The 12,478-nt window shown below is 34.5% G+C and overlaps 1 protein-coding gene across 1 annotated transcript in view; it reads left to right on the forward strand.

Moving 5' to 3' along the window:
- The window catches only part of LOC107613213, a 1,123-nt gene continuing 866 nt past the window's right edge, over positions 12,222-12,478 (forward strand). Inside the window, exon 1 of the mRNA XM_021110001.1 lies at positions 12,222-12,383. Within this exon, the coding sequence (XP_020965660.1) occupies positions 12,255-12,383 (129 nt within the window). The 5' untranslated portion in view covers positions 12,222-12,254. The remainder of the gene's footprint in view (positions 12,384-12,478) is intronic.

Raw genomic sequence — 12,478 nt, forward strand, 5'->3', positions numbered from 1 at the left:
AAGTCATTGTAGAATTGAATTTTATCTTACTTTAGACCTAACTTTTAGTTTTAGGCTAGGGTATGAACAATAATATTTTAAATACATTATTATCAATAATGATTTTGTTATATAATATGTGTTGAATGGCAGTTTCAGAAGACAATTCAGGCCTACATGACGGAGATCAAATGGTTGAATAACAAGTATATACCAATAATGACAGAATACATCAAAACATCAACAATAACATCTGGTTATCCGATGCTAATAACAGTTTCTTATATTGGCATGAAAGATATGGCTACAGAAGACATCTTCCAATGGGTAAAAATTTCATATATACATGTAACATTTATAATTATATGTTTATTATATTTAAAATTATCCATTTATTTTAACAATAATTAAAGAATGTAAAATAATAAGAAAATTTTGGCTATTTTAAACTGATTTTTATTATTTTTTAAATATTTTTTTTACACAAAAATACATAGTGCTCATTTTTGTGGGCACATCGCTTTTTTAAAAGTTCAATTCACATTATAATTAAATTTTAATGAGTAATTTATTTTTTGAATGTTTTTCCTTATTCTTTAGTTATGTAAAAATTATTTTAAAAACTAAATCTCATAATATTATACAGCTTGAACAGAAAAGAGAACATATTGTCTCATATTTAGAATGCTATATGAGAGAATGTGATATATCTAAAGAAGAAGCCATTCAAGAATTGCAAAAAGGAGTTACAGATGCTTGGAAGGATATAAATGAGGAATGCCTCAAGCCAACAGAAGTTCCAAGGCCGTTTCTAATGAATATTCTCAACCTGGCACGGTTTATGGATGTGATGTACAAAGATGAAGATTGTTACACTCATGCTGAAGGAAAAATGAAGAAATGCATCGAAGCTTTGCTTGTGGATCCGGTGCCAATAACATGAGAAGGAAGGATATGAAACCTCTTATGCCTAAGCAAAATATAATCTAATAAAATTAGAGGAGAATTTTCTTATTTAACATATGAGAAAGTAATTTTTAGTCTACACTTTTAAATATTAATGACTAATTAATAACTAAAAACAATAAACTCTTATTATCATATAGAATTTTTCGTTATTGTGTAATTGGTCCATTATCTATGTGTCGAAATCTTCTGCCTCACTAGTTACTACTTTGTCAATAAAACAAAAAAAGAGAGCAATCTCTAACAAAATTAAGATTAGACATTTTGGCCGTAATGAATTTTTATTTTTTATAAGTTTTTGTGTTATCATGAAATAAAATGGTCTCTTTGTTATTTTGAGTGGATTAATTTGTTTTATAATAAATTTTTTGGAGATTTAATTGTCTAATAATAAAATTTGTTAAAAACTTATTTATTTATACTTGAAATTGATTTTGATTAAAAATGAAAGAAAGACTAGTTTAATAATTCTTGAAAATTTTTAGTGAATAAAAAATTATTGAAAAAATTAAACTTCTTATCCAATGGACTAAGGCTGACTTTGATAAAATATTTTGAAAAAATTATAAAACATACAAACTCCTCATTTAACATTTGATAAATAAAAAATACTATATATTTGTACTTTTAAAAGATAAAAATACTTTTGAAAGCATCTATTTATACTCTAACTCAAAGATATAGCCAAGTCCAAAAATGTAGCTCACTCAAGAGATTCAACTACTATCCCTATCCGACCTCTAGAGGTCGGGCACGACCACGACAGTTCAGCCTATTTATGTGAATAAATAATTAACTCCTAAAATATCTCTCACTTATCTAAAAGGGAGATCTCAACAACTTTCCTAAAAAAAGGAACAATTATCCATCATTAAAGGTTGAACTACTCTAAAAGGTGATTATCTTTTCTACTATAAATAATATACTAATATCCTCAGGTATATTTAGAATCCAATCTACTAAAAACCTGTTTTAAACCCTTGCTAATTTAAGCATCGGAGTCCCTTGCAGGTGCCACCCCGACCTCCTCACGAAGAACTCGGACGGCGGCACCTCGGCACCAATACAAATCGGACGCTGCCTCAGAAAGAGTTTAGACCTTACGTCTAGGCTAAATTCAATCTAGTTTCAGGTAACCCTTGAAACATTGACGCCGTTACCGGAGACCTAGAAATTTATAGCCAATCATGGCGGACAATCAGCTCGAGGACGGACACATGGTGTCGGAGTCAGAACCAAAACCTCATAACGATGACCGAGCACTCATGATACCTCCACGGCATGATAGAACGAGTGGTCCTCACGGGGAGGGAACATCAAAAAATCCTCTACCAAGGAGAATCCATTTAAAGATACATCCACCAGAGATTGAAGAACCCTTGCATCTAACCGAGATCATGGGACTCGTACACGGGTACCATGGTCGATTAGAGAAACTTGAACAGGAGATCGCGCGACAAAGAGAGGCAGAAAGAGATTTGTGAAAAGAAGTACGGCAACGAAAAAAGTTAGAAGAAAAGCTCTCGAAACTAGAGGCCGGCCTTAAGTCAGAGTAATCGAGCGGATCGAGAGGAAAGCCCTCTTGGAGGATAAGATCCATTCATTGAAGAGATCATGTAGGCTAGGATTCCTAGGATCTTCAAAAGCCATGATATGGACCTCTATGACAGAACGACCGATCCGAAACACCACCTCAACAATTTTAAAAGTCGGATGTACTTAGTTGATGCGTCTGATGTAACTCGCTGTAAAACTTTCTTGATGACATTATCTAAAGCAGCGATGAAGTGGTTTGATAGTCTACCATCTATCTAGGTCAGTAACTTGTTTCAACGATCTTGTAAGAAAGTTTCTCACCCGCTTTTTGATTTAAAAAGATAAGGTCAAATATGCTCCTAGCCTTCTAGGGGTCAAACTAAAAGTCATAGAAACTCTCCGATTTTATATGGAGTGATTCAACAAAGCTTGTTTAGAGATTCAAAATTTACCTACAGAAATAGCGTGATAATGGGTTTGGTCAATGGCCTCAAAGAAGAGTCGTTTCTCAATATATATCTAACCGACATCTGACCTCTTTGTATGAAGTACAAAAATGGATGGAGAAGTACATTAACATGGAAGAGAATTTCCGACTTAGAGAGCTAGTTCTAAGGCAAAACCCTCCCTATCAAGCTCGAGATAAATATAAAGAAGCAAAGAAAAAAGAGGAATACAGCTCGGAGAAACCTCGAAGAATCATAACTACACCCCACTTTGAGTTTCTCCTGTCGACATCTATAGGAAAATCTGTCACACTGAAAAACTTTCACCTCCTTGTCCTATTAAGCACAAGAAAGTTGGAAGTCGGACAGAATATTGCGAATATCACAAACTATATGGACATTCTACCAATGATTGCTATAATCTGAAAAATGTGATAGAGAAACTGGTTAGAAAAAACCCATTAGAGAGATGCCTCGCTAAAAGATCGGACGATCCTGGAAAAAGAAAGAGAGGTGATGAAGACAAAGGTCGATGAGATCGGCCACCACAAACCCCCTGATAGGCACGTACATATGAAAAATGGAGATTTGCGGGAGGGTGAGTAACTAAATCTTCTCGCAAAAGGCATCTCAAGGAAGTATACCAAATCGGGGAGGACTACGACGTTGCCGACTTTTCCACAATTTCATTCACCAAAAAAGATATTCAAGGAGTGACACCTGGTCATGACGATCCTATTGTGATCACTATGATACTCGACAATGCAAACCACCACAGAACTCTGATAGATCGGGGAAGCTTTGCCAATATATTATTCAAACTCATTTTTGACAAGCTCGGGTTAGAAGAAAAAGAGATGAGAGCTTATCTCGACAACCTTTTTGGGTTAGGAGATATGCCTATCCAACCTCTCGGCTTTATCTCCTTGCACACCACTTTTGGTAAGGGGTTGAAGTCTAGAACTTTGAGTATAAACTACATTGTGGTCCACGTAGCATCAGCTTACAACATGTTGATAGGTCGGACAACTTTGAATCGACTAGCTGCGGTTGTTTTCACTCCTCATCTCTGCATAAAATTTTCGATTTTAAAGGGAATTGCTACCATCAGAGGAGATCAGAGGTTGGCACAAAAATGCTATAATAAAAGCTTGAACCTACGAAGAAGCATAAAGGGTAAAGAAGTCAACGCCGTTGAGTTCAGAGGTGTCTGAGCACGAGAAGAACTACGACCACAACCTAGAGAAAAAATTGAAGAGGTTCAAATCGAAGACCAGGGGAAAAAAACAAGTATAGGAGCCAACCTTAGTGAAAAATTAAAAGCAGACCTCGTTAAGCTCTTACAACAAAATTCCGACTTCTTCGCCTGAAAAGCTTCCAATATGTCTGAGATACACCTCGACCTTATGTGTCACAAGCTCGCTATTTACCCGAACTCACGACCTGTAGAACAAAAACGATGGAAGTTCGGCCCTGAAAAAACATAAATTGTAGAAGAACAAGTACAAGCCTTATTAAAAGCCAGGTTTATAAGAAAGGTAAAATATTTTTTGTGGTTACTATAATTTATAATATTATTTCAAATAAAGATAATAGATCAATTAATTCCATCTAATACAATATTCACTACAAAAAAAAGAGTTTAAATGGCATTGATATTACGGCGGTTTTAAAGAATCGCCGTAATATTCGGACATTATGACATTTTTGATGCTGCCATAATTAACTTTGTATTTGGTGGCAGTTCTGGTGATTATGGCGGTTTTGAACCGTCGTTTTCACACGTATATAAAAAAAAAAACTGCAATCCCTAGCTCATTAAATGAAACACATCATACGGCGCTCTCGATCTCCTTTCTCTCTCTCCTTCGTCTCCTCCGTGTAAAGAAGTTCTCCGACAACGTCGTTCTTCCCTCTCAGGCTTCTCCTCTCTCCACCGGTTACGATCATCTAGGTACCTCTCCCTCTCAAGTTAAACTGAAATAGTTACTCTGTTAGAGAAGGCGAAACCGAAACTGAAATTACTGATTTCTTCGTTTTTGTTTATGTTATGGTTTCAAAATTGTTTTTGTTGCTGATTTTTGGAAATTTTGTTTCTCTGCAGCTCTGCGATCGGGTCTTGTGTTGAAGCATTCGATTGACGTTGGTACGGGGGTGATTGATGCTGAGTACAGAAGACCGGTTGCGGTGATACTGTTCAACCAGTCGACGATCTCAGATCTTGGATCTTGGATCTTCCTTCCTCACATCTGCCGTCGACACTGCTTGCAAAGCCGGCGAGGTTATTTTCGTAACCTTACCCCCTCCTTTCTCTTTCTCCCCATTCTCAGATTTAGTGCCAATGTCTTTAGCAGCTTCTGCTCTGCGTGATTTGCGGTTGAGGTTGAGGTAGCATGGTGATTGCCTGATTGAGTGATTGGTGACAAGGTATTTAAAGTGATTACTCATAAAAATTACTAGACAAGTATTATGTAAAAATATAATTATCTTTGATTTTTCAACATATATTTTTTGAATTCATAATTTTAACTAATAAAATTCTTAGTTATATGATTGTTTTTTTTTCTTGTAACAAATAATTTTAACTAATGAGGATGTGTTTGGGATAGAAAAATCTCTGAGGGAATTGGAACAGCTAGCTGACACTGCTGGCTTAATGGTTGTTGGCTCTACCTACCAGAAGTAAGTTCTAAGTTCTAAGTTCTAACTGCTTTGTAATTTATTTGTTTTTCTTGGTTTGGTTTGCCTTCAATTTGAAACATAGCATAGTTCAACACAAAGGTCGACTTCCCAATGCATTGAAGATGAGACTTATGTTTATGTTGCTTGAGAGGAGGGAAATCATGGTCACTGAATTATTTATAGATAGTGAAGATTACAGAAATTATTTAAAAAGCTGTATGGTAACTTAAAATGTTATTATATTAGTATTTATTATTCAGTGGTCAAGATTCAAGATTTAGTTATTTTGTTATAATTTATTCGGTGAAGGAATTTCTTTCTAATTTGTTGAGATTAACCATTGATTGTGGATGACCTCAATTGAAGATTTGTGGTGGTATTTATTCTCTTTATGTGTCTTGTTTAGTTGAAGGTGCCAGAATGCTTCGGTACTATTTATGTGTCTTGTTTATATTTTTTTCAAGCAGCGTGATTTTATCTAAATTAATTGCGCTACAAGCCAAATGGATTTCCTTTTAAAAATTATTTATTTTCTTCTTAAGTGCTGGTCGTTTATTGAATTAATGTAGGTAATAATATCGTTTATTGAATCAAATGGATCAGAGGTATGGCCTTATGTGGAGTGGCTCATTTTTTTTTATATATGGAGGCTTTGTGCGTGTGTTTTTTGGATATGGAATCATGAAGGCACAATACAAATATATGGGGCAGTTTTTTTGGTTAGTGTCAGGTCTAAAAATTCGGATCATGCGAGTTGTTTAGTGGCATGTTTTGCATAGCAAATTGGTAGGTCCGATTTGAGGAGGAAGAGATGTTAGAATTCTGGAAGATGGTAATCGACCCTCCGAATTGTTAGCAGTGTTGATTTTTTTTTTTTGTGTTGTGTTATGAAATCGGAGGGTCCGAGTTGAGTTTTTTATTATTTTTTTGAATTCACTAAAGGTAATCGCATGGTCCGATTTGGTTGGGACTTTAAATAAAAGTTGGTGAAAACTGGATCAGAACAACCACTCTCGCATCTTCTTCTTCTCCTTCTTCAACGGTTCTTTCTTTTGGTTTTTAGTTCCTCTGTTTCCTTACTTGTTTGGCATAATAGCTAAAAATCTAAAACCCAAGTTTATGAGCTTGTTAATGTGATTGAGAGAAATGAGTGACAGAGTGTTATTGAAGGTGTATTATTTTGGTCAGATTTTGTTACAAACATCTGAAGGAGTAACATTTGTTTGTGAAAATCCGTTAGATGTTGTGATTCCTTTCACAATCTCATTTGAAGAGCTCAAAGGTGTGATCTGTGAAAAGATTCATTCTGAGAGGGCAAGAAGGATATCATGTATTCTATATAGATATCCTATACAAGTGTTTGGTGGATTCGTCCAGTTTCAAACCAAATATATAACGGACGAAGCGAGCATGCAAGATATGTTTTCCATGTATATTGAAAATCGGAGTCAACTCTCGTTCATCGAGTTGTATGTTGAGTTTGAGCAATCTGAGGCCGACCGGAATATTCTACGAGAAGATTACAATAGTGACAATGAAGAAGAGTTCGAAAGCAACTACGACGAAGTTGTTAGTCCAGATGGAGATGAGGTTCAAGGTGACGGAGCTATGGCTCCGGATGTGTCTGATGTGGCAACTGCACTGGCAAACGATGTGCCGTTTGAGGAGCCATCATTCATGCGAGTTTTGGATTTGGAAGCCATGCATGTTCTGGAATTTCCAGATTATATCAGTGCACGTACGTAATTCTCCGTATTTATAAGAAGGATTGGAATTTTTTATTAATTTATCTTGATAGTTGGACCAAGTAGCTAAGTGAGGTGTGAAAATATACTTGATCAGTATTTATTTTTGTTTACCTATTTGTGTATTTAACTTTAAGATAATAAATTTATAAGAGAGTTATTGATTTAGTTGAATATAAATTAGAATTTATTGGTTAAGTAGTAAATTAATTAAATATCCGTTAGTATTTATGAGTTAATTTAGTAAATTAAGTAATTATAAATTGGAATTTATTAGTAAATTAGTTTAATTAAAATTGGTTAAATTGGAATTTATTAAGTAAATATAAGTAAATTAGTTAAGTATTTATTAGTATTTATTAGTAAATTAGTAAATTATATTAATATAAATTAGTATTTATCAGTATAGAATGGTAAACTAGTAAATTAGTTAAATTAAAATTAGTATCTATTAGTAGATTAGTTGAATATAAATAAGTATTTGTTAGTAAATTAGTTAAATATAAATAGTTTGGAGGTTTTTATCATAATTGATGCAGTAAAAATTGTTTCACCTTTATTTTCGAATATTTAAATATTTGTGTTTTTAAAATTGGTTGTATGGCTGTTCTGGTGGCAGAAATTTCTTTTGTCGCAGATGGTGAATTTGCCGTTGGGATGGAATTCAGTTTCAGGGAAGCTGTTATTAAAGCGATAAAAGAGTATACTATACGAAGAAGCGTAGATTACCGGGTGTATGAGTCTGAACTGTTGACATTTTATGCGAAGTGTACATAGTATGGGTCAGGGTATGATTGGCTTATCCGGGTTAACATGATTAGCCGGAAGTACTGTTAGGATATAAGAATGGTATAATGACAGTCACACATGTACGAGAGCCACAATTTCTCAGGATCATTCGAAGCTGAATTCGACCACAATTAAGCAGAAGCAATTAATTTTTCACTTCTTCCAAAATTTTAATAATTATAATAAGAAATATTAAACAAATTAAAAAAATATTGCGTTTCTTTTAAACTGCAACAACAATGTATATAACATCATTAACACACTAACAATAATAATAATAATTAACACACTAACAATAATAATTTTTATACAAAAATAGTGAAAAAATTTTTAAAAAAAAATTAAAATTAGTCCTAACCATTCTATGTATATTTCTAAGTTCAGATCCTAACAATAATAATAACAACTAAATTTCTAACAATAATAACTATAATTATAAAAATTAAAAAAATTTTAAACCAACTTACATAATCTAGCAAACTGAGATAGTGCATAATATGAAGCTCAGGACGATCAACATTTTTAATTTTATTTTTTTTTAGCATTTTCCTATTTTTTCCATCATGCAAACCCACCAGCAGCAGAGAAATGAAGAACAATAATGGAGTTTTGAGGTTGAAAGTGAAGGCTCAAAGTAATAACTCGGATGGTGAGAGTTTTTGTTGCACCTAGCGAGTTGGTCTGTGGGGCACCATTTGAGGAGCTATGTTTGCGTGCCGCGTGTCCACCATGCAACAAAACGGACCATCCGTTTTTGTTGCTACAAGTCGGACCCTTCGTGTTGCACCTTATGTGTCGTACGGTCCGATTTGCAACACACCTGACACCACATCCATGTTCAGCACCCCCTTTCCCATAACCCGGTGCAACACAATCCAAAAGTCCATATAGAAATTAAAAACTGTATGTGGAGTAGTGTTTATTTTTCTTTCCAGAACATTCATGTTTAATTTGCCTGAAATAATATTAATAATAGTAATAACAATAATAACTGGTTTAATTAGTCTTAAGCAGGATTATTATATATTCTGATATAAAAGATATATGTTCAATTCCTACAACTTCCACTATATATATATATATGGATTTCCGACCACTTTTATTAAATATAATTTATATGTATGCTCAATACTACTTATTATATATGTAAATGGTGCATTCAATCCAAGTTACGGTTGTGGAAATAGTGTCGCATGATTTATATTTTGTTGGCTTAACATAAATCTCGGCACATTGCGGAATTTGATTGGATAAATAGTTTGCTTAACTGTATTATTGTATACTCAATGTGTTATGGTATTGAATATAACTAGCCCCCTGTATATCTTTGAAATTTTATATAACTGATTAATTTCTGCTTAAGGTCTCAGGTTCCACAATATTATCTTTGAGATGGCTCAATTGCTAATCTTATAATGACTTAAATAGTTTATCTGCAAAATTTTATTGTCCTAAGGAGTAATTTTTTTTATGCAATGGTCTACATCATATTTACTTCTAATAAAGAATGTATTGGAGTAAAAAATAAATTAAATTACATGTATTTTTTTGTTGACTAAAAATAAAATACAACTGAAACAAAACAAAAACTTAAGAAGAAGAGAGTATATCGTCTGCTATAATCTCAATTAAATCATGCTTAGGTAGATAGCAGCCATTCCGTATAAGGAAGTTTATTTCGCACAGCATGTTTTAATTAGGTGTCTTTGTATCCTATGAAAAGGAAAGAATGGAAAATGAAAGATCAAATTCCCTACATGCTTCTATGATTTTATTTTGTTGCTAAGAAATTTTCCTCAACCTACACTCAACAGTGATAATCTCATTCTTGAACTTGACAAGCTCATACTTTTTATTTTGAAAAATTAATACATTTAATCTGTTGTAGGATTTATCCGTAATGGCCTGTTTCTCACATGCATCGGGAATCACTCACATAGATTAATTGAGCTTATCTCATTTGATTACAAGTGGCTGCTCTATAAGCCGTTGTTTAGTGGGGTCTGCATAGATATATTTAATAAATGGAAAATTATAGTATACAAATTAATGAGCATCTAGAGATTCCTTTATTTCTTCTGCTTGAGTTCCGGAGCAACACGTGATTATGATGTCGAGGCATGGGGAGGCGGCCTGACAGGGCTGGCGAATAGGGGGGCTCTTCATGAGTGATGGCTGGCTTGCCGCAACTGTAACGGCGCCACATAAAGCCTGGGCAAACATAACGGGTCTTTGGGCTGGACCTCATAATCTCCAAAAAAATGGGCCGATTCATACGCTTTCTTGTCATTATTTGCTCCTTGTAAGTAGTGGACTGAAAAATGAATTTTTCTAGTGAAAATAAATGCAGTCGGGAAAAAAAAATGAAGGAATAAAAAAAACGCTGGAGGGAGACAGGCCAAAAGGGAAACTGTCCGTAGAGTGAAATTGCAACTCCGATGGGGTTATGATAAAGTTACTAAATTAAAAGGAAAATACAGTAGAACAAAATAAAATCTAATGGAGATAAAATAGAAAAATTAAAAGTGTGCCTGAATGCTGTGAGTTATGTGTATTCTAATGGATAGTGTTTAAATTAATTTAATGTAAATTTTTTTATGGTTACTTTTTATAAAAATGAATTATTTTTGAGTTATGTGTATTTACTAAAATGAGAACTAGACTTCGTTAGATATCTTTAAATTAAACAAGATAAGCCAAAAAAAGTTTATTAATCGATGACATATTTTTGTTATTGATAACTGTATGACATCTATTAATATTAATATTTTTTAACATATATTTGAATAATGTCATAGATACTAATTAATTAATAAATTAGAGAATAAGTTGATATAGGAAATTAAATTTTATATAGTTAGTTAATTATAACCGGGTCTACCGATTGAATCTGTGATCCACCGGTTGAAACCGATTAGAAAGAGCCATAAGGTTCGTGAGAATTCAGAAACCGGCAAAGCAACCTCGAACGGGAAAAATCCAGAAAGCGCACGCCGCAACAAACCGACCAGTTAACAACACCACATTCAGTGTCGACCACATTCCGAGTAGCACGAGGAGAAAGAAGAAGTCGATGTCGCGATTCCTCTCAACTCCTACGGCATCACCCGCAAAGCCGTCACCTGAAGTGGTAAAAAGGCTTCCAGTTGTTCTTTGTTCAATCGTGAAAACTTCTTACTCACTGATAACTTGCGTGCCTGCCGTTACACAATCTGGTGGCATTGTTTAGGTGGTTTTAACCTCCGAGACCGACGGAGACACCCCTGCATTCAACACGGAGGATAACGTAGAACGTGTGGGTTCTGGAGTTACTGGACGGCATAGGTGCAACGACCGGCCCCCTGCTCCCGACGACGTGGTCAACGTAGGTAGTCTGCTGAGTATAAAGGTTGAGCGAATCCCACAGGTTAGGATTTACATTCGATCTTTCAACACAGCATGCCGAATCTTATTATGGAATCACGTCCTCTGGTGTGTAAGTTATCAGTAACGTGAACTATATCTTACAGATTATCGACTTGGTCTTCCGTCCGAAGGACATGATGAATTTGTCCGGGCTGGAGTTAGTCGTAGCAACCTACATCTTTAGCAGAGACCTTCCACAGAGGTACTTAAGCACGGTCACGACATGAGTTTAATGTGCTAGAGTTCGACAAGTCAAACTTACTCATAATAAAAATGAAACAAACAGATGAACAAACAATAACAAGTGTCCCACCTCTAGCGAATCAGTTGATTAGAGAAATCCAAGTTTGATTTCCCAGATATAGAAGATATTACAAGTAATTTAATCGTCGATGATAAATAATGTGATAGTTACGAAATCTTTAGAAAGGCACTAGTAGTAAACATTAAAAGTATCAATGTCAACATATTGAGATAACAAAGAAATACTTATTAATCTATATCCTAATTGATGTATTAATTAAATTATTAAAGTTTTTGGTTACATACTTACCTTTATATACCTCAATATCACGACAGCGAAATTCTGATCGACGTCGGCGACTGTATCTCTAGTAGGGGAGCGCTTGCCACAATGTGAGATTGTCGATGATGTGAGTAAATAGTACTAAACACACTAACCATTCCAACGATTGCCAAGCCGACTATGTTAGCTCTGTTAATCCTGCTGACGAGGTTTCCTATTTTTTTAATAATGCAGGTCCTTAATGTAGTGGTTCGCATGCTCACAACTACCTCCGAGCGACAACGTTGGTTCCTACCCACAAGTATTATGGTAAGACCTGCAACCTCAATGTGTACAAAAAATAAATGCGGTGATGTTCAGCACTAGCTGTACGAGTTACCCTAAGTAGGAGCTGTTTAATTAAG

The sequence above is a fragment of the Arachis ipaensis genome, chromosome B08 (assembly GCF_000816755.2).
Source record: "Arachis ipaensis cultivar K30076 chromosome B08, Araip1.1, whole genome shotgun sequence".
Classification (NCBI taxonomy): Eukaryota; Viridiplantae; Streptophyta; class Magnoliopsida; order Fabales; family Fabaceae; genus Arachis; species Arachis ipaensis.